The sequence below is a fragment of the Aethalodelphis obliquidens genome, unplaced genomic scaffold (assembly GCF_003676395.1).
Source record: "Aethalodelphis obliquidens isolate GAN/ISIS:26980383/991018 unplaced genomic scaffold, ASM367639v1 scaffold27, whole genome shotgun sequence".
NCBI classification, from domain to species: domain Eukaryota; kingdom Metazoa; phylum Chordata; class Mammalia; order Artiodactyla; family Delphinidae; genus Aethalodelphis; species Aethalodelphis obliquidens.
In genome coordinates, this window is record NW_020837971.1 from 17,938,974 (window position 1) to 17,961,501 (window position 22,528).

The following is a 22,528-nucleotide window of genomic DNA, read 5'->3' on the forward strand; positions in this document are numbered from 1 at the left end:
TCCCATCAGAGGCTGATCTACACGGGTAGCTTTCTCCTACAGCTACTGGAACAGGGGCTTTCTATCAACATCAAAAATGTAGCAGCTCCTATGATCAGTACCACACATTATTATTAAATTCTTAGAATCTCTGAATACAATTTTCAAAAGTCTCTGGGCAGAAATCAAACTATAATCCACTGATCCATAAACAATCCCCTTCAAACTCCCACATACACACACACACAGGCACACCCAGACCCGCACACGCATGTCCACACCCGCACAGGCCTTCTGGGGTCTTCCCGTTCAAAACGACAAACAAATGCCTGCCTCACTGAGGCTTCCCAAGTTTATACTTTTATTATACTCTGAATAGAGATGGTATTTAAAGAGCAAAGAAAATGACTATACAAAGGATTTATAGAACATTCATTTACATACGGGATACATTCTTTACAATACAAGAAAAGTAAAGATATCCACTACTAGGTAAGGCAGATAAGGAGACATGATGAGGTCTTTGATGCCGAGGATACACACGGAGACCCTTAAATGCGGTGACTTAACACAGTTATAGGTTAACACTGGAGGAATACAGCATAGGTTAATGAGCAGGTAAACAGGCCCTGGCTATGACACCTGTGGGGTGCAGTCCTCGTGCATGCCCCAGGACAGTACCCCTGTGCCCACGGGCACCCCAGAAGCCAGATGCCTGGGGATGCTCCTTCCCCCGCCTGCCCCAGAGTCAGTGTTGGCGGTGGGGCTGCCTGAGGTCTGAGCACGAAGTTCATGGACTCGTTCCATTTCATGCATATGTAACACACTGTCGTACCAGCTCCTCAGAAGACAGGGAATTGGCTTCCTTTCATTCCACCTCAGAGGGAGAGCCATTTGCTGGGAGGACACCTGCTGATGCTTTTGACTACTGAGAGTAAAAGCCTCAGCTGCCAGTCAGTTTCAAAAGCAAATGTCATGGCTTGTATGCTCTGGACGAGGACGGCCTCTGTGATTGGGGTGGTTGACGTTTCTCAGTCCTGCACCCCTCTCTTGCTCTGATTTCAACGTGAGCCCTCTCTTCCTTCGTCAGAAGGATAAGGGACCTGGCCTGCGGTCCCTGGGTCAAATCTGGGGACAAGCATCTCAGGAGGAGGCCCCTCTGGGGGACAGCACAAACCTCCGCTCCCCCTGGCTGAGTTCTAGCTGTGAATGAAAAACGGAAAGGCTAGACACCCCCAACCCCGGGTACCAAGGCATCAGGCCTCTGGAAGATGCCAGCACGTTCTCCTTAGCCAGGCCGCCCTGCGTCAGGGTAGAGGGTCCGCGAGGACCAAGGCAAACATTTGGCACAGAAATGAGGCACTTGTGTTGGTGCATCAATAGGAGCTAAACAGTGGACTCACCCACCTGCTTTCACGCGCACACTCACACTCATACACGCGTACAACGCCCACTGCTACTCGGCCAATCCCACCTCTGCTGTCGCCGAGTCTGTCTCTGCCCCACTTGAAAACAGAAGCCACAAAGCACGTTTCCAAACGCCAGCGTGGTGACCGCCACAGTGATTCCTGGTGTTTGAAGAGCTGGTGCTTGATTTGCGAAGTGGAGGAGGCGGGCAGTTCACGGGGGATAGAGAGCCATGGTGCAAGGGTCTTGGGTGACGGGGAAGGAGACTGGGGCCTCTTGCTATGGGATCTTGCAGGACCATTGGCTTCTTCTCCCAAACCTCTGACCACTGCCGGATTCAGGTGGACAGACCACGGCTCTGCGATATGCACATCAGCGTAAAGAGCACAGCCGATTAGGTGGCTAAGATGATGCAGAAGAGCTGGAAACAGCGCGGAAGGACTGAGATTCGTCCTCATCTTCACCCTGCTCAGGTGCCAGGACACAGGGATCCCGACGGGCGCCAACAGGCTGGGTGGAGACAGACCAGTGTTCCCTCAGGTCAGTGGTTCTCGGGATGATCGCTCCCAGGCCCCCGGAGGGCCGAGAACCGCGACGTGGAGGACGGCTGAGTCTCCAAGTAAGCGTGTCCCACCCCTCAGGACCTTCCCCCCGCAGCGAGGATGTACCCACAGCCTGGAAAAGACACGTGGATGGTCAAGCGTTCGGGAAGGCGGCTTGAGGCAAAGCCAGCTTTCGGCAGCCGCCCGCAGGCAACGACGGCCCACGGAGCGGTCAACGGAGTCCGCACCACCCGTCTTCGTGCATCCGACACGGGGACAGATGCTCCTCCCGGAGCCCCGGCGCGGCAGGCGGCAGCATTTGGACACCAGTACAGCACAGCAATGGCAAACCGTTCTCATAAATAACTTGGCATTACGTAACACATAAATTACATGGAAATGGGGTTTTACTCCTATCTCTCACTTTCCCCTCTCACGGCCCAGGGCGCCATTCAGCCGAGGCGCGTGCGCAGACGCGGGGAGCCGTCCCGTCCCCACGCTCAGGCTCCGGCCTCACAGTGGCCACACGACCTCCCTCGTGCTCACCGCCCACCACGTCGTCCCCTTGTCCATGATGCCCCAGTGCCCCGGGAGAGCCCGACCCGCATAAACCTTCATCCAACATGCATCCCCTTCTCAGGTTTATCAGCACCTCTGTCGTGGGAGGACAGAGGCCCTGAGGTGCCCGCTGGACGGGAGCCCTCTGACATGGCAGCGGCAAGGCACAGCCGGTCACTCAGGGCCACTGAGGAGCGGGCGGGCTCCCCTCCTTCCCACAAACACCAGAGTTCGAGGAACACGGGTCCCCACGTCCCCTTGCATGGTCCTTTCCTGCATGGGGACCGGGCGGGCACACCCGATGCCCAACTTCCTCCACCTGGAAAGCACTGGGCTACAGAAATGCGTCCATGAGCAGTGGCTCTCAGCTAAGGCCAGCTGGTGGCAGGGTTGTTTGTTTGTAAGGTTGGAGGAACCCCTTTCCCTCCTGGGCCTGGAACGTCAGGGTCACACAGGCCCTTCTGGAGTCTCCAGGCTGTGGGGGCTCAAATCTTCTTAGGGGAGCCGATCATGACCTTGGACACGAAGTTGACGATGGCACTGGCCGGCTGCTCGGGGTCATGCTCTGCAAACAGGTGGCACACGTTGTCTGTGGCGCTGCCCTGCTTCCGGGCCACAAATCCAAAGACCCTGCAAAAGGAAAGCCGGGTCAGCGTGCCAGCCGAGTCCTGTCCACCCCACAGGATACAAACCTCCGCTTCCTGTCGCACCGCCGCCACCTCTAACCTCTGCTTCTCCAAAATCTCAGGGGCCGAGTCCCCTGCCGGACACCTCCAGACGCAGGTCTGCGTCCTCTCTGCCTCGCAGACCCTGCAGGGAGGATGCTGTGCCCAGACCTCACAAGGGAGGAACCTGACGGGCAGGACCGAGGAGTGCCAGTCACGGGTCTGGGACCTGAACCAAAGCCGCTGCTCCAACCTGGCCAGAACCCTCCGGTTCTGCCAGCTCCTGAGCTCCACTCCCGAGTCTCTGATGGGAAGGACCCTGGCTCTACCTCAGGAGCCGCCTACTCCCTGCTCACACCATCAGAGCAGACGGGCACACAAAACTCCAGGTTCCTGGGGTGCTGGGGGCTCTCCCTGGATGCCCACGATCCCACCCACTGGGGCCAGAGGATGGGAGGTTAAAAACACGCCAGGGGCTCCCTTCTCCAGCCTCATACCCCTGAGTTACAAACTACGTGCAGGTGAGGAAACTGTTTAAGAGCATGGAACAGGGCTTCCCTGGCGGCGCAGTGGTTGAGAGTCCGCCTGCCGATGCAGGGGGCGCGGGTTCGTGCCCCGGTCCGGGAAGATCCCAGCATGCCGCGGAGCGGCTGAGCCTGCGCGTCCGGAGCCTGTGCTCCGCAACGGGAGAGGCCACAACAGTGAGAGTCCCGCGTACCGCAAAACAAAACAAAACAAAAAAGCACAGAACAATCTACTATTTTTCTTAGAAGAACAGAAGCCTTTATCTGAATAAGCTTTCAGGAGCCGCAGACTTAACACAATAACTACCATTATCCAAATCCAAATCCCTGGACTTGGATAATGGTAGTTTTTCCTTATCTGAGGTCTTTCTTCTCCTTCTCAGAACAATGAAGAATTTTTCTGTATGAGCTGAGTGGGTTCCACACCACGGGAGGGACTGGCTGACGGCACTCAAGTGACCCCCGCTGGGGCCACACACTCCACACGGCTGGGATCGCCGTGGGCCCTGTGAGCCAGAGCGGCCTGGGGGCACCGCCCCCCCCACCGGGGGCTCCGACCACTTTATCAGATGCCAGGACAAACGGCCAACGTGAAACTGGAATCCTGGGATTGGACCCCTGCAGTTAGACATTCGTGGTAATCAAATTTAGGTGACGTGGAGGACGCCCACCTGTGGGCATGCAGACAGCTCTGGAGGGTTCCGAGGCTGCGTGGCCATCACAGAGCCTGGGCCAGGGCAGAGCCGTGCTCCCTCTGGGCTGACGCCCGCTGCACTCAGGCAGCGCCCCCTTCCAACACCCCGGCCTCAGCGCTGCTGCAGACTCTACCCCTCCTCAATGGCCAGAAACACTGTGCAATCTCTTCACGCTATTTATACCATATTTTACGGGTCACAGGTAAGTACTGCTCATTCAGAGAAGAGCAAGCAGAAAAGTTAACCCTTCGCAGGCCCTTTCTGCCTAAAGAGAACACTTTCATTTCTGTTTAATGCCAAACGCACTAACACAACATTGTAAATCTATACTCCAATAAAATTTTTTTAAAAAGGTCACACCCAAACCCATCGGCATTATTTAGTCATCTTCCTCTTTGGAAATCTGGGGCAGAACTCAGCTTTGGAGGCAAGCGTCTGTCTACTAAGAAAGAATGAAGACAGGCTGGCAACATACCTTGAGCAAGGGCCGTCTGTGATCCACCTTGCAAATTACAGAATAAGAGGAGAGTCACGTTAATTTCTTCATTAACTTAAAAAGCAAAGGAAGCACATGCACTGCTTAGTACAGATACAGACGTCTTACTTCCTGTCTTGTGGATCCAACGCACAGAAGATCACGCCGCTCACGGGGTAGTGCCTCCGGAAGAAGAGCCTGCCGGGACAGGGAGAGGGAGCGCCCATTACTGGGGTTTTGCAGTGACAACGCTGCCCTGGGCAGACCCCCAGGAGGCGGTTCGGTGTGTGGGGGGGGAAGAAGCCTATTTTATGCTTTTACTGGTGGTCTGGAGAGAAGAGCAGAGTGTACGTTTGTTAGAAATCAGCAGACCTACGAGGCTGGGCAGAGTGGTTCCGGGAAAAGTGGGCACTAGGAAAGGAGTGCGTCTCGGGGTGAAGGGAAGCACCTTGCCGAGTGGAATGGAGAAGCTGCCAGCCGAGTGGAGGGCGGGACCAAGCTGAGTGAGGCCCTACCTTCCTGCCCTCATCCCAGGAAAACACCAACTGTCTACAGCCCTCGCAGCTGCCTGTGAAGAGGGCGTCTGGTACAGACCACCACTCTCCCAGGACAGGAGCCAAGTCAGCCCCAGCGAGGCATCTGACGGCATGTTGTAGACTGTCAAGGGCTGTGCACGTGAAACCCACTGGGAGGTGCTACTACCACCGGGCCAGCACAGCCGCTGGGGGACCCACCAGAGGACTCCTCTGTCCTCGGTCCCGGCTCCTGTCACTTGTCCTTTGTTTCACTGTCAGCCCTCCCCGCTCCTCTGAGCATGGCCTGCCCTGTGTGCCCCACTCCAGCTGGGCAAGCGCCCCTCTCCTCTTGGGGGAGGTGGTATCCCCAGAGGCTGGTGGCTTTGATCTGGGCAAGGAGAGAGCTCATCAGGAGAAGGAAAGAAAGAGGCCAGCGTACGGGAAAGGCACAGGCAGAGCCGGGAACACGGAGGACACAGCCTCTTTTGTCCAGCGTCAGCCAGGCTGAACGCGCGTTCCGTCTCCTGCGACAGGGAAGATCCCGGGTGCCACGGACGCGGCCCACCCCCATGGTTTTATAAGGACACAGGGAAACTAGAGATACAGAAAAAGCACACAGGTAGCAGGAGAAAATAGAGAGGCTGTGGAGGAAGGAGCCGTGCTTTCCTGCCCGACCCCGTGTCCACGCTTCAGCCGAGCCGTACCGGCACCTGCCCGTGGATATCTCATTCGAGTCACTGACATCCCAAGACGGTTACCTCAGTGCAGCTTGAGAGGAGAGGAAACCGAGTGCATGGCATGAGGAACGTGCCACGGTGGCCCGTCGGGTAAAGCGTGGGGAGCAAGGACCCCAATCCGAGTGGCAGGACCCACGCTGCACCTGACACTCCACGCCCACTTCATCCTGAGAGCAGTGGGTGGGAGCTCTGGGTCAGGGACCCTCCCAAGCCCAGGACTAGCTCTGGAGCAGGGGCCGTGGCAGGAAGAGCTCCAGGGCGCCGGGGTGAGCGCTGCCCCACCGGCTGGTGCGGGGACTGGCCGCCTGCCCCTTGAAGCTCCGGCCATCACTCTGCTTTGAGGGTCGCTGACCTGGTTTCCTCATTAATCACAGCAGGCTGTTTCCATAACAAATAAACAATAACTGCCTCTGAAATGCCTTGGATCCTGAGGTCAAAGGCTCTGCTCGTGGGAGGAACACGCTTGCCATTGTTCCATCCACGCACCTGACCCTGCTCTGTGCTCACCTGGAAACTGAAACAGCATCTACTGTCTAGGTGTTCAAATGTTGTTAACTAAGATACAACAATAGACAATATCTAGATGATAGTTAATAATTAACATTAATTATTCTTATATACTATATTATTATTACATAATAATTAACATTATCTAGATACTGAAATAATATCTATCGAGGTCACACTCTCACCTGAAATGGGATGACCAAGTGTTAGAATGGGATGACCAACGATACAGAAGCAAAGATGAGTGGATTCTATCATAGTCTCTGAGTGTTTTTACAGAAATGACAAAAGATTTTTGCATTTGCAAACTACACACACGCACACACACACACGTGTGTGTGTGTGTGCGTGTGTGTGTACGTGTGTGTGTGCATGTGTAAGAGATACTCAAAGATCCATGTATCTTTTTAAAAATTTTACTGACTTCTAAAAAACCAGCATTTGGGCCTAATGTCAATAGTTTATATGTGTCTCTGGGGACATACAGGACCAAGCACAGAGTGACTGGATCATTGATTCGTTCCAGGACCGCCGAGCTTTGCCGGGGTGACCACCGCACGTCCAGGGGCCTGGGCAGAGCTGGTGGAAGGTCTCACCCCAGGTGGTGTCAGAAGCCCCGCCCACCCCGCAGCCCGGCCGCCAGACACACTCACTTCCTCTGGTTGTCCGTCAGGGTGATGCCCTGGGCTGACACCTTGAAATGCACGACCGTGGACAAAGGAGGCGGCTCTTGGACCAGGGTGATGCTCAGGGCCTTCTGGATGGCTTGGTGGCCCGTGAGGGACTCCATCTCCACGGAGTTCAGATACCACACGTTGCAAGCTGGAAGACGCAGGGGGAAGCAGCGTTAACGCGTCTGCCAGACACGAGGGCCCCGGGGTTTATGAACAACATGCACATATGTGTGGCCAGGTATGTCTGAGGCAAACGCCCTTTACCCCTAATTCCAAAGGTGTGGAGTGACCCAGAGATGCACACGCCCCGAGGCCAATGCAGAGAATAACACCCCGTCCCGATGCGTCTCCGCCCCTGCGGCATTATTCACACCTGGTGTCCCAAGGGTGGGCTGGAGGCACCCTCCCCCGTCTCAGTGTGGGTCTGGGTGGGATAAGAACCCCACCACACCTGCAGTTAAGGAAACGTCCCCAGAGGGGAGCCTGCAGCCTGGAACCCCAAATATCCACCCCGCACGGAGTTCTGAAAGCAGCAGGCACCCAGAAGGAGCTGCTGTGAACGAATGACTTGCAGAGACTAAGAACACAGTCTGTGCGCAAAGAGCTGGGATGGCTTGTCCCGTCCACGTGCTGCCAAGGGGGCTGGGGTCTGTCCACTGCCACCTCCCCTTGGGGGAAGCAAACAGCTGAGTGCGAACGAGACTTTGTAAACAGACTGATGGCCCTTTGAGCCTGGATCCCTGCAGCTCATGCAGAAGCTAACGTGAGACTTCGAGGCGTGTGACATCTGTGTGACTGTGGGACATTCAGACTCTCCCTCAAGTTCAGTCCTGCGGGAGCTGTGGCTTTGCCTGGCCACCCACCAAGGACGTGTTCCCCCAGGAACAGAGCCGCTCTTGTTCCCCGCTCTGCCGGATGCAGCCTCTGCAAGTGCGTGGGCTGTCTTAACTCCATCTCTAAAGGTCTTTAGATTTTCACTAAACAGAAAAGAAAAAGCTTCCCCTTGACTGGAGCAGTAAGGTAAGCGCTGTGCCCTCGCCTGCACCATTTTCCTTGGGAGAGTCTCCCGGAGGCCCAGCCTCGGACGGGCTCCGTCTCCACCCCGAATTCTGAGACTCAGCAGCGGTCACACCTGTTGGTAGGTGTGCTGCCGCAGGCCCGCGAAGATGGGTTAAGAAGAGCGGAAATAACGTACGATGTCCCTGGTGTCAAGATGCAGGGTCGCTTAGGAGCTGCCAGCCCTCTGTTCTCTCCACGGCCAAGGTGGCAATCCACAGCTACTCTTTAAGAAGCTGAGAAAGTTTGAGGATTTGGAAACTTCCACTTCAGTGAGGACACGATGGTGAAGAAAGCAAGCAAGGCCTGGGGTGCGTGTAACCAATTCATCAGAAGAACGAGGCCCCTCCCTTTACCCTGGGTGGGGGCATCAGAAGTGGGCAGACCTGAGCCGGGAGCAGCTACAATCCTCTGATTTGCCGGAAGAGGCCTGAGTGGAAAGGCTGGGTCTTGAGGGAAGGTGGGAGATACCAGAGAACCGCCCAAACGCATGTTAACTGAGAGTTTCATCCCAGACACCAACTTCCCTTTATAACATTTACTGAACAAGTCACTTTTACTCTCTGAAATAGAGCTTCGTATTTCACTCCTATAATTATTAAAATGACATTGTGCCATTAAGCAGTCTTCAGAGAAGTTCCCAAACACACCAGTTTTCATTTCTCCGAGCTCCACCTGACACGGCTCATTCATTAGGACACTTACTCTGTGTCAGGCCTCGACCGAACGTCTGAGACAGGCTATCTCATCACATCTGCATCAGGGTCCTGTGAGGAAGATTCTGTTATCATCCCCAATGTACAGACGAGGAAACTGAAGCGTAGAGAAATATGCCAGAAGCCTGGCAACTCCCCAGGGGGCTTGCTGTGATACCCAACCTTCGTGCTGCCTCCTGCGGTGCTGAGGGACCTGGTACCACCAGGTGCCAGGTAGAGAACACGGGCTCAGGAAGAAATTTCGCGTACCATTCCTGAGGATGAGCTGTGATGTTTTCTTTTTTTTTTTTGAGCTGTGAACTTTTACTTCAAGACATTCCTCAGCCATAATGTCGCCCGCCAGCAGCCCCATGTGATTGTCCTGACAGAGTGGCATCTTTTAAGCCACTGTCCCTCCTGCACATCTTGAGAGGCAGGGAGAAACCAGAGAGCCCTCCCTGAACGGCTGAGCTGCTGTGGCCACTGCTGCCCTCTCTGCGTCCTCTTGTCCCAGCCGGCGGCACTGCCCCATCTGAGGACGCCGGGCAATGAGACACTCCGGGGAACTGCAGGGCCGGAGGCTGACCTGCGCTTCAGCTCCTGTCTGAACTTGAGGGGTCTACTTGTGTCGTCTTGGGAAAGAGAGTGAGTTGGCCAAAGTCTTTAAAATTGCAGTTGCCCAAAGCTTTGACGAAATCGGGTGCTTTTATGAAATGCTCACGTCCACCCGGACAGCCTTTCTGGAAGATGATTCGGCATTATTTATCAGGAGGAGCTGAAGACCTGCCTGCACTCGGTAACCTGGAGGTCCTGCTCCGAGAGACCTGAGACAGGAAATATTCCACAACCAGCTGAGACAGATAACCTAGAGGTGAAGATATTTGAGCCCCATACTCATTTGGTGGGAAGTTAGTTGGAAACAAACTACGTCCAAAAGGAGGGGAATGGTGAAATTAGCCCCTCAATGGAATACCAACTAACCAGCAAATGGTAATCACGAACCCTGTATAGCAACGTGGAAAAATGTTAGCGGTTTCTGGGAAAAGCAGAATAAAACTATCTGTGCCATGACGAGACCTATACAATGAAAGGCCTGTGTGCCTACGAACGGTTGGAGGTGTGCCTGGAAAATTTAAGACGGTTTGAGTTTAGGAGGGTGAACATTCTGCCTTTGATTTCATTAGTATTACTATAATGATACTCGTGCAGTTACAAAAGAGAAAAAAGAAAATTCTGATCTAGTCACAATGAAATCCCAGAAAATTGGCACGAGCTGAACCTGGAGCGGGCGCACGTCTGCCACGACCCAGACTCCTGCTTCCTTGTAGCAGTACAGATCGCCTTTTGAGAAGGAACAGCCGGCCTGGGGGGCATCTCCCCCCGACGCAGAGTGGCACTGTCCCTCCTCGGAGCAGAGAGGGGAGCCCTCCCTTCTCCCAAGCACGTCTGGGGCAGCTCTGCTGAGCCCACGCCAGCCCCTTCCCTCCCCAGCAGAGGACAGGTGGGCCTGCTGGGCTTGTCCCCCGGGGCCTGGCCCAATACGTCCAATTCCACCTGAGGGTGCATAGCTGTGGTGCGATGCTGAACGGGAAAGCGCCCGTCAAACCCGCGGCGGGAAGCAGAAGTGTTAAGGTCACAGGTTCTCACCCAGTCCTACCGCTGCCAGAAATTCAGGGTCTGAAGGTCACAATTCAGAACTCAGAAAAAGGAAGTGATGCAGAAAGGTAGCCTCCCAGTGCTGTCTGTGGTATTGAGAAGTTAGACGCACGCTAACTGGGCAACCGTAAGGGGTGGAATCAGCCGGCGGACGGTTCCTCAGCCACTGAAAGTGAGACCTAGGCTGTGTCTGCCAAACACATGGGTAAACCCCTTATGCTAAGGGGGAAAAGGAAAACAGTCGGTGGTTGTACCTGGGCGACAGGTCTGTGGGGAATTCATTTCTCCCTTTTCTGTGTCTTCCTTTTTTTTTTTTTAAACTGGAAGAATTCCTATTACTTTTATAAAGAAAACATCCTTTCCAGTACGGTACGTTAAAGACACAGCCCTAACGTTTATGGGAGATCGTGTGGGGTCTGGTGCCAGGGCCTTCAGCTGCATGCCACTGCTTCAACAGAACCAATTAAGAGCTGACACTAAAAACATGAACAGCAATTCTTTTAGAAACTGCAGCAACTCACAACGGCCTCGGTATCAGATTCAAAGGGATTAAACTGAAGAGAACTGAACGCTGCAGACACCCCTGAGTGTCAGCGCCTCACCTCCACGCAGAGGACACGGGCCAGGGAATCTCGAGGAGCCCTTGCAGGGCCAGGGGTCTGGGATTCTAAGTGAATTCAGACAACAAATGAAACTTAGTTTAAGGGGAGAAAGAACCACTCAGTTTCCTTAAGGTGGTCAGAGACCGGACAGCCTGATCATCTTCCCACCACGGTCACTCTGCACTTTTCAAACCAACAGCTAGGATCCAGCGCTCTCTGCAGCATCCTAACTCTTCCAGCTACATCTCTGTGTCCTGACTCGATTCCTTGCCTTGTCAGCCGTGAAGGCAGCTGGCTGGACATTTAAACCTTTTGATGTGTTCTAGAAACAAGAGATTTTAAAAGGACCTAAGCTCAGGGCAGTCATAATTTAACACCCAGACATAAGTGCCCAATCAGATGATTAAATAAGACCTCCAGGTTCTGCATGAAGTCCTGTCCCTGGGAGGCTCACCCTTTAAAAAAGCAAAGCTTTCAGAGTTACTGATACGTGCCATAGATTATCTGAAAAGATGACAGAGTGTAACTAAAAATTATAAGCCACAGCAGAAGAAAAAGCTTTAATATCTAAAAATAAAGGCTATTATAGTTCCATTAGGATCAACGAATTCATTGATTCATTTACTAATTCAACATGTATTGGGAAAATGTTAGGTAACAAGGAAGCTTAAGGAGAAACATGAAATGCTGCTTGTAATGAGATGATAGTGAACCAAAGTGCAGAACCCAGAGGCGTGTGTGCCCCAGTGCTAACTGCCTGGGGTGGGTGAGCGGGGCTGTAACCCTGAGACACCAGGTGGTGCCCCGATGGAAGCCCAGGCTCTGCCAGCCTCACAGGGCACGTACTCTGGAAGGGTTTGCTGCCATCATTCTGGAGCACTTTTCTTGAATGAGGTTGATACATGAGGTTGCAATTTAAAAATCATTAATGACATGTTTAAAAATTTTTTAATACATTTTTTAAAAGGTGCAGTTGAAACAAACATGTCAATCGGAGCAGACCTGATTTCACAGCCCACCTCCAAGGTCAAGTGCATGGGTGAGCAGTTCACCAGTAAGGCCTGCAGCAAAGTCCAGCATGTTCCCCGCAACTTTGCTGGGACCCAGAGACATGGGGACAAAGCTGCGGCTTTAACGTAAGGTAGCAATGAGCCCTAGTGGGCTCCAGGGACCCCCTGAAACAATCTGCGGGCTGTGAGCTCATGGTCTTTGGCGTGGGGACAATGCCTCACAACGCTGCTGTGGCACCAGCCCTTTCAATCACGTCTACGTAGGAAAAGGATGAGGCCACTGCACAGCAAAGGCCACTCCTCTTGGGCCAACACAAGTGTTTTCACACGAAAGCAGAGCGGCAGGAGCACAACTACAGCTTACGTGACCACGTTACAGTTCCCAAGGCATTTTCAACATCCTGTTCAACTGGTCCTGCAGCCACTGTGTCGGGGACCGATTATTATGATTATGTTGAGGTCTGCACGGCTAAGTGACCTGCCAGAGGCTGAGCCCCAAGTGGCAGGGCCTGGACTGGAACCCAGACTGGATACAGGCAGACGCTTCCTTTTGAGGCTTCAAGTTCTAGCATGCTTGCTATCTTGGACAAACTCCTGTCACCTTTGTTCTGGCCACGGATAACTTATCCTTTAAGGATAGTCTATGAAGAGTTCAACACTAAAAAAAAATTCCTTTTGAAAACAGAGGGATTTGACTTTAGCTGGGTAATAGAGTCAGTGATGTATAGTTTTACAGAGAAAAACTGCACAGACGAATAATGCAAATTGTACAGAGGAAGCAACAAGAAAATACCTGTATCTGCATATTCCTTCATTACGGAGTCACAGCTATAAAGTACTCTACAGACGTGAGGCACAGATAGAAGTACTTCTAGTCAGTCCTCCTGCAGACTCAGAGAACCCCTCTCCAACATTTCTGAGAGTAAATGTCTACCTTGAATGAAAGACCTCTAGTGGGGGAACTCAAGGTTTGGAGCCAGGGGGCCCCATAATTCTCTCCAGCTGTGTCTCTCCCTCACAGCCACACACCCACAAGAGCCCTGTGGTCTCTGGCTCGTCCACAACCCTCTTAAACTGGGGTCACTGGGACTGCCATCTCATGCTGCAAAAATGACCTGGCCTGAAACTAATAAGCTATTACAGCAAGGTTGCAGGATACAAAGTGAATACACAAGTCAGTCACTTCCCTATATAACAGCAGAGAAAAAGTGGAATTTGAAGTTAAAAACACAATCCCATTTATATTAGCACCCCCAAAATGAAATACTTAGGTATGAATCTAATACAATATGTATAAGATCTATATGAGGAAAACTACAAAACTCCAACTAATAAAATCAAAGAAGTAAATAAACTAAATATTCCACATTCATAAATAGGAAGACTCAGTATATAATTCTGATGTCAGTTCTTCCCAACTTGATCTGTAGATTCAATGAAATCTCAGTCCAAATTCCAGCCACTTACTTTGTGGATATCAACAAACTAACTCTAAAGTTTATATGGAGAGCAAAAGACCCAGGGCAGCCAACACAATATTGAAGGGGAAGAACCAAGTCAGAGGACTGACACTACTTGGCTTCAAGACTTACTCTAAAGTGACAGTAATCAAAACAGTGTGGTATTGGTGAAATAATAGACAAATAGATGAATGGAACAGAATAGAAAGCCCAGAAATAGACCCATATAAATAGTCCATGGATCTTTGACAAAGGGACAAAGGAGATACAGCATTGCAGAAATAGTCTTTTCCACAAATGGTGCTGGAACAACTAGACACCACGTGTGAAAACAACTAGACACAGACCTTAAACCCATCACAAAAATTAACTCAAAATAGAATGGCTATAAATGTGAGATGCAAAACTATAAAACTCTTAGGAAAAAATGTAGATGACCTTGAGTTTGGTGATAACTTTTTAGATACAATACAAAAGACATGATCCATGAAAGGAAGTATTGATAAACTGGATTTCATTAAAATAAAAAATCTTTTGCTCTGAGAGACACTGTCAAGAGAATGAGAAGACAAGCCACATGCTGGGAGAAAGTATTTGCAAAAGACAAATCTCACAAAGAACTGTTATCCAACATATACAAAGATCTCTTAAAATTTAACAAGAAGACAAACAACCCTATTGAAAAATGGCCAAACAACCTTAACAGACACCTTGCCGAGGAAGAGACGCATATGGCAAACAAGCACATGAAAAGATGCTCCACGTCATATGTCATCAGGAAAATGCAAATTAAGACAACAAGATACCACTAAACACCTATTCGGAACGGCCAAAATCCGGAACACTGACAGCACCAACTGCTGGTAGGATGTGGGGAAGCAGGAAGACTCATGCATCGCTGGTGGGAATGCAAAACGGTGCGGCCACTTTGGAAGACAGTCTGATGGTTTCTTACAAAATAAACATACTCTTACCATGTGATCCAGCAATTGTGCTCCTCGGTATTTACCCAGAGGCACTGACAATTACGTCCACCCTGAAACCTGCATGTGGATGTTTATAGCGGTTTTATTCATAATTACGAAAATGTATAAACACTCGAGATGTCCTCCAGTGGGTGAACGGATAAACAAACTGTGGTACATCCAGACAATGGAATATTATTCAGCACTAAAAGGAAACAGCTCTCAGACCATAAAAAGACATGGAGGAATCTTCAAGGCATACTACTAAGTGAAAGAATCCAATCTGAAAAGGCTATGGAGACTGTATGATTCTAATCATATGACATTCGGGAAAAGCAAAACCACGGAGACAATAAAAGGATCAGTGGTTGCCAGGAGTTAGGGAGGAAGGATGAAGAGTTGGAGCACGGAGGATTTTTAGGACCTTGAAACTATTCTGTGTGATACTATAACGGTGGATACACGTCATCAAATGTTTGTCCAGACCCATGGACACTGAAAATATTCTGTGTGATGCTATAACGGTGGATACGTGTCATCAAACGTTTGTCCAGACCCATGGAATATACACCAAGAGTGAACAGTAATGTAAACTATGGACTCCGGGTGACTATGATGTGTCCATGTAGGTTCATCAACTGTAGCAAATGTCCCACTGATGGGGGATGTCATGAGGGAGACTGCGCATGTGTAGGGGCAAGGGCTATATGGGAATTCTCTGAACCTTCCTCTCAATTTTGCTGTGAGCCTAAAACTGCACTAAAAAGTAGTCTAGTAAGAAGAAACGTGCCCCGGGGAGCTCGCTGTCTGGAGGTCTGTGTCACCCTGGGTCAAACTGCGGACTCACTGATCTCTTTAACATTTCCAGCTGGAGGGGCAGGTCGCCCACATTCTCCCAACTGAAACACAGGCTGTGACATTTACTCCACTGAATTTGGTCATCTTTGGCCTGCAGAGTCCTGGCCCTGCTGCCAGGACACTTGAAGCCCCACCCAGCCCAGCCCTGTGGCGGTTTCTACAGAAGGAAACCTCCTCTGACACAGCAAGGAGAGGAACCCAGACCGAGGTAAGAAAGGAAGTTGTGTCCCTGAGCCCGTCTCTGCCCAGGAACCTGGAGGAGCGAGAAACGCAGCGGGGACTGACCTGCCCCCTGCTTCAGCAGCTCGGCCGCAGAGTTGGCTGCCGTCTGCGGAGAACTTTCGGCTCTTTCCTCCAACGGGTCTGCAGGAAGGAGCGAGAAAACGCAGAAGTGAGTCCACCTCCCAGGCCAAGAATGACCATGACATTGTGGATGCTCAGGACCGAGGCCCGGACGGTGATGCACAGGCTCTGCAGAGCTGGGCCTTCCTCCTGCAGACAAGGGCCCAGCGCAGAGAACCATCACCACGTTCCAAGCAAAAGCTGGGATGGCATAGCCCAGCAAAATAGCTTTCTCACCTCCGAATTAATTAATGTGAACAATTACATTTTAAGAGGTAAGTCAGGGCTTCCCTGGTGGCACAGTGGTTGAGAGTCCGCCTGCCGATGCAGGGGACACGGGTTTGAGCCCTGGTCTGGGAGGATCCCACATGCTGCGGAGCAACTAGGCCCGTGCGCCACAACTACTGAGCCTGTGCGTCTGGAGCCTGTGCTCCACAACAAGAGAGGCCGCGATAGTGAGAGGCCCACGCACTGCGATGAAGAGTGGGCCCCGCTCGCCGCAACTAGAGAAAGCCCTCGCACAGAAACAAAGACCCAACACAGCCAAAAGTAAGTAAGTAAATAAATAAATAAATAAATAAAAATAAAGGAATTCCCTTAAAAAAAAAAAGTTAAGTCACATTTGCCTGTATTTTAAATTAATGATGTTTCTGGAATATAATACAATTATGTGAACTTGAGATTGTCTAGGAAAGTGGGGATATGCCTGATCGCCTGCTGTGGGTGCTATTTTTAAAAATCTTTTCACCATGAATATTTTGAAACAAACACAAAGGTAAAGACAATAGTTCATCCAGCACCTGACGTCAACAATATCAACATTTTGCTGATTTTGTAGAATTCTAAAATTTAAATGTAAATGACCTGGAAGGTCTCTGAGCCCAGGCATTTTATAACTTTGAGCTACAGAATCTTGGCTCCAAGGAAACTTTTCACAAAGCCATGACATAAAGACATGACCGCAGGCTGCAGGGGCAGCGGGCCACCTCTTCTTACCTGACCTGGGTAAACTATTCAGGGTTTACCCACAGAGCACGTGACGGCAAGGAAGTTCTGGTCTGATTTTTCTCAAGGAATCTCTTCGGATCCCAACACCCTGCGGGTGACCCCACACAGAGCCAGAGCAGCCCTCAGGCCCCGGCAGCGTACCTCTATCCGGAATGAGCAGTTTGCAGGGCAAAGCCAAGGGCGTGATGGAATGCTGACACACCAAAGCCGTCAGGCTCCCTGTGAAGAGATGAAGAGCAAACAGGCGTTAGTACTGCCCTAAACAGCCAATTTATCTCCTGAAAGGAGGCTGCTGCAAAGGGTGACCCCTTATAGTTTTAGCGCCCAACGTGCCCCATTATTGTGGGAATTTGTGCAAAACGTCAACGAAGCCATAAGTTCAGCAGACGGCAGAGGGGCAGATAAAGGGAACTGCAGGTGATTCTCAGCAAAGACACTTCATCACCAATTCATAACGAACAAGTCGCACAGTCTGCTGAATCTGAGGCAGCTCCCACCGGTACCACCGAATCATCTCTGTAAGGTGATGCTTTTCGCTCAAGCTCTGCCTGTGAGCTCATGCCGTCTTTCGGACATGCCCGCGGGGGCGGGAAGGCTCTCGTCTTACAGGGCGCCTGTGCTTCTCTTGTGCCCGGAGGGTGGGGTCACACTCAGGCCCCAACCTTGTCCACCCTTCTCTGCCCGCCTGCCTGGACCGTACCTTGTGGAATCTGCATTTCCAGTCCCAGCGCCGTGCATTTTATTTGCTTAGTTTTGAGAAAGTTTTTAAGAAAATTGAATATCCAGTTTATTTTAGAGAGGATAATTGAGGAATCTCTGGATGGGGATGAAAAGTAAATGCTCTGCGTGAAGCCCCAGCGGAGCGATGGCAGTGAGCAGAGGCAACGCGTGCTCGTGGGTTCAGAACACCAAGTCAGGCTCTCAGCCACTTACCAAAATACGGTTCGTTGGAGCACCCTTTCAACCGCACCCCTTTCGGGGTGCACTCGATCAAAAAATGCCGAACGAGTTCATTGGCCAAATCTCCAGCTGTGGTAGAGGTTTAAAAGAAAGAGAAGAGAGTTTTAAAACATGAGAGCAGGGGAGGATGAGAGAGAAGGAAGGAGAGTCTGGCCCCCGCAGTAGGTTGGCTGCCAAGAACCACTCTAGGAATGGTAGCTGGGCTGCAGGAAGGCTGGCTGAGCACTGCCCGATGGGCAGCTAGAACCCCCTCCAGTGATGTGCTTACAGGTGGAGGAGTCCTTAGGAGACAGCCTCAAACACTGCAGAATTCCCAGCGACGGAAATGAGCAGCTAAGAACTGGGAACATGGACCTCCAGCTCCTTTGCCTCCTAAGAGGAGAACTTAGAAAGACCCAGACACAGCATGATGGCCAAGAATGAATCACTGGAAAGAGCGGGAAGGGTGCCAGTCTTCTGGGTAAGGTTTAGCCAGGAGTCAGGTACACAAACCCCTCTAATCATATTGCTGCTACACAGACCTGTGTTCATGCCAGCCCACGAGCCCAAAGAGAAAGTGCATCATGAAAAGCCACAGAACGGCAAACTGTCTGATGGTGGAAAAGTACTGCACTATGCTAATGAGTCCCACAGACATTCACATTCACACTGCGCAGTGTTTCCGTCCTGCCTCGTTCAGCACCCTCCCTGGGAACGTGTTTTCATGGGAACGTGTCTCCATGGGAACGTGTCTCCATGAGAACGTGTCCCCATGGGAACATGTCTGCCTGCGGTAACTTCTAACATTTCTGATGGCAGGACCTGCTAGAGGTGGGTTTGGGCTCCACACCTGGGCCATGGCAGGCTCCCCAGCAATGCTTATTTTAAACAACAGTGACAAATATCAACATCGGTGTCAGCATTTCACAGGGGCAGTATAGCTGGTAGGAAAGGAGACGATCAGATTCCATAAAAGGCAGTACTGAATAAAAATGGGGACAAGAACATTTTGCCATTCAGTTGTGGGAGGAAAATGATCCACGGCTTCCAAACTGAAGGCGGACACAGAGTGTGGTCTGGATGCCAGTGGTGAGAAGTGAGTCAGTGGGGAACCCAGCTGCATGGGGATTCGGAGACCAGCACCCCACACATCTGTCGCTGTCCCGTCTCCGGGGTGCCAGGAGTGGGTGGTGACTTGCTGGGCTTTTTCCCGGTCAACTGTCCTCTCAGATCTATCCTTAGACTGTGAAATCCAAATGCCAAATCCAGGGGTCGGGTGAAGGCAAGGCAACCAGACAAAATTTCGCCCAGAGGATGCGCCTGGCAATGTTGCATGTCCTGAACTCTGCTATTCTAACATCCTCTATTTTGTTGCCTTTGCCTGGAGATTGAGACAAAGTGGGCCTTAGAGGCGGGATGCATGTCTGGAGGTAAGAATTATACACCACCATCTGTATTTCCAAAAAGATAATGCATGCAGTAAAAAAAAAAAAAAAAAGTTTTAAAAGCTTCAGCTGAAACCGAGGAGCCTGGGAGCTGCCATGCACTCACTTCTGCTCCCTCATCACCCATCCCTGAGGTTCCGGTCCTGAGTCTTTTCTGATATAATCATCACTCAGCATGTTTCCAAATACTGCCAAGTGCCTTACATCCTCCACAATCAGGGCCGAGTCAGCTCCTGAGCTACAAAAGCCTCTATTTAAACCACTCTAAAGCCAGTGGAGTGTTTGGTGGAACTTCTCATGCAGGAATTCTGGATGCCCTGGGGCCCTACTTCCGAGGCTCCCCTGTTCTGCCTGATCTGCACAGAGCCTCCTCCCCCTTCACTTCCAGACATGACAATAGCCACAGATCTGGCCTCTGAATCACCTGCTCCTCTCAGCCTCATCCCCCCCCCCCTTCTATTCACACAACCACTACCTTTGCCCAAACCGACCATCGAAGTTTCCTGAAAACCCCTTGGCCATGCCTGAAGCCGGACCCCTTGGAAACCAAATCTCATTCTTCAAGGTGTAACTCACTCCAAGGCAATCTTCTCCAGGAAGCTTTAAGCAGAGATTTCATCCCAGGATTTGGTACTGGGCACAGAGCGTGAGTGAAGCAGGTGAGTGTCATTTGGTTTAAACATCAAAGGTTCAGAATCTGTGCTTATTCTGATCTACCCTCGCCCCACCCAGGTGAGCCCAGGTGTCCTAGGAAGAGCCATGTAACTTGCTGACATTCCAGTACACAATCTCCATTTAGGGGAAAAGAACCTTTTCCCTTTCCTTAGAGTTTGTGGCATAGTTGGTTAAAAAAAAAAAGGGCAAGGAGGGCAGGGTGCAATAAAAAGAAAAAAAAAAGAATAAACCAGAAACCACATATTAGGGGACAGAGAAAGGGAAGAAGTGTATTGATTTGTTGGGAACCGAGCTCATCCCTGAAGGAGAGGTGATAAAGGACCTGGTGATACTGTATGTGAACGGGTGGTATCAACATGAGCTCAGGAATTTTTTAAAAGGATACATTCCCTAGCTCAGGTCCTAGAGAGAAGGAGTGGTACTCGGATAGCAAAGAGCAAACCTAGCGATTAGATCTTGGTTTCTAGATACCGTTCCCCAATAAAAAGAACCAAGGATCTTTAGAGAAATGGCTGGGGCAGGGAAAGTACAAAGTAAGCCTAAAACACGTCTGCTGTTTCAGAAAGCTGGCGTGCTCAGGGACTAATGGGGGGTATGTCAGAAGGACAAGGGGCCGCTGGAAGGGCCTCACCTGGTCAAATCCAGGATCCTTGGAAACCAAAAAGTCATGGTGGCGATGGATTACAACACACGGGAAAGGGCATGTAGGGGCTTCCCCACAAGGTTGTGGCCTATGTTTGGGTACATGCATGTCTGCTTCATAATAATGCTTACCTGTGCATGCAGGCCTCGCAAACTCTTCTATACATGGTTATGTTCGTGACAAAAAGCATTAAAAAGGTAAGAAGAAGCCTTGCCTGTATTACACGTTATTCGGCTAGTATTTGCCCCTTGTGCAGAGTGTTGGACCAGAGAGGAAGAAGCCTTTGTCCTTTCCCCTAAGGAAGGATAATCTCATGACTCCAGGCTTGCACTGGCCTCACTTTCAATCCATCCAAATACTCCACTGGGTGTAGGAACAAGAACCGTGTATATAGTATGCCACATTCTATGTAAGTGAAAAGGAAAAATGCACGTGTGTGTGCATTGGACAGATAGTGAGAAGAATTTATTAGAGATGTCTACCCACAGGAAGCAGGAGGGAACTGAGGCATACAGGGCTGAAAATGGGAGCAAAGATGCCTTATCAGAGGACTTGCTCCATTGTTCTCACATCTGATCACCCATCAAAGCAATAAAAAAAAAATTACAAATAATTAACTTTCCTTCTTGAGCCAAGACAGTACTTACCAAAATACACCAGAAAAAATAAATAAGAAGAAGAAAACCTCTGAGTGTTGTTCCGGGTCACCCACCATCTCACGGGCACAAAGGTAACTGACAGGCGAGGTGCTGCTGAGAAGAGCCGGCGGGACCCACCTTTCTTGTTCAGCTGCAAGACGGAGGGCGGGGGCGTGGCCACCTTCATGGCCAGGCCATAGGCGCCTCGGAAGGAGTGGCTGTCCCTGACGATAAATGACCCGGGTTCCTTGTCCTTCAGCATAGCGATGGCTGCAGAGGGGGACAGAGAGACTTGAGTGTCTGCCAGGGGAGGCCACGGCCTGTCTCCACTCAGGGCCGTGACAAGGGTGAGGGAAGCCTCTGTGATGACCCGAGGTTTCCTGGGGGCCTGACTGTAAAGGACACAGGGGCACAGGGTGGCCCGTCCCTTTAGATCACAAAAGTGCTGCCTTCACACACGACTCCTGTTAACCCCGCAGCACCTGTGAAGGCCAAATGAGGACCCCCCCACACACACACCTGACAGCCCAGGAAACCGAGCCTCACTGGCTCAAGTGCCCAGACCAGGTCCCGGTACACACAGTGTGACCCGGCAGGAAGTCAGGCGGGGCCGCCACGCATTCCCCGCTGTGGCCCTGCCCTACGTCTCCCCGCGTGGCATTTTTCTTAGAGATTTTAGAAAGTGCGCTTTCAACTTTCAAAAGAAGGTAAGAAGTTTCCAATCCCACTTTCTGAAGACTGTGAGAGTGTACCCCAAAAGTTACTGAATATCTAATACGAATTCCAAGATTTGCCCCAGGGGGATCGCAGGTGGCCCTCCGTCCCGTGGCTCTGAGGCAGGTGTGGCAGTTATGGCCAATTGCTTCCAGCCTGGACGAGGCTGTGAACCCCTATTCGATGCGGCCGTCACCAGCCAGTCAGGGCCACGAGCTGTACCTGGCACTGCACCTTCCACCTGCCCCTGGTGAGGCTGGGAGGCATGTCACACTGTCACCTATAAAGAACATCCCTCCCCTTCAAGCTCAAAGTCTGGCTCCCCCAGGTCCCGTGCTCAGGATACGGGAAGAAATCGGGATGGATGGATGGGTTAGGGTGACAGTAACCTCAAGGTGACGCAGCCCAGACACCGGCGAGAGTTTTCTCTAGTAACCAGAACATCTCTCAGAATGTCTCTTATAAACTTTACATTTTACAAAAAGAAAACTAGGGATTTAAAATATAAGGCACTAGAAAATTACAGCCATGGAAATGCCGCCTT

The 22,528-nt window shown here is 51.2% G+C and overlaps 1 protein-coding gene across 9 annotated transcripts in view; it reads right to left on the reverse strand.

The window, feature by feature from the left end:
* Positions 1–317: 317 nt before the first annotated feature.
* The window catches only part of TNS3 (tensin 3), a 224,337-nt gene continuing 202,126 nt past the window's right edge, over positions 318–22,528 (reverse strand). For all 9 annotated transcript variants that reach the window (XM_027124073.1, XM_027124072.1, XM_027124071.1 and 6 more), the window contains 8 exons: positions 21,409–21,540; positions 17,864–17,959; positions 17,072–17,149; positions 15,866–15,943; positions 7,258–7,426; positions 4,975–5,043; positions 4,846–4,872; positions 318–3,116 (listed from right to left, as the gene is read on the reverse strand). In XM_027124073.1, the coding sequence (XP_026979874.1) occupies positions 2,972–3,116; positions 4,846–4,872; positions 4,975–5,043; positions 7,258–7,426; positions 15,866–15,943; positions 17,072–17,149; positions 17,864–17,959; positions 21,409–21,540 (794 nt within the window). In that variant the 3' untranslated portion in view covers positions 318–2,971. The remainder of the gene's footprint in view (positions 3,117–4,845; positions 4,873–4,974; positions 5,044–7,257; positions 7,427–15,865; positions 15,944–17,071; positions 17,150–17,863; positions 17,960–21,408; positions 21,541–22,528) is intronic.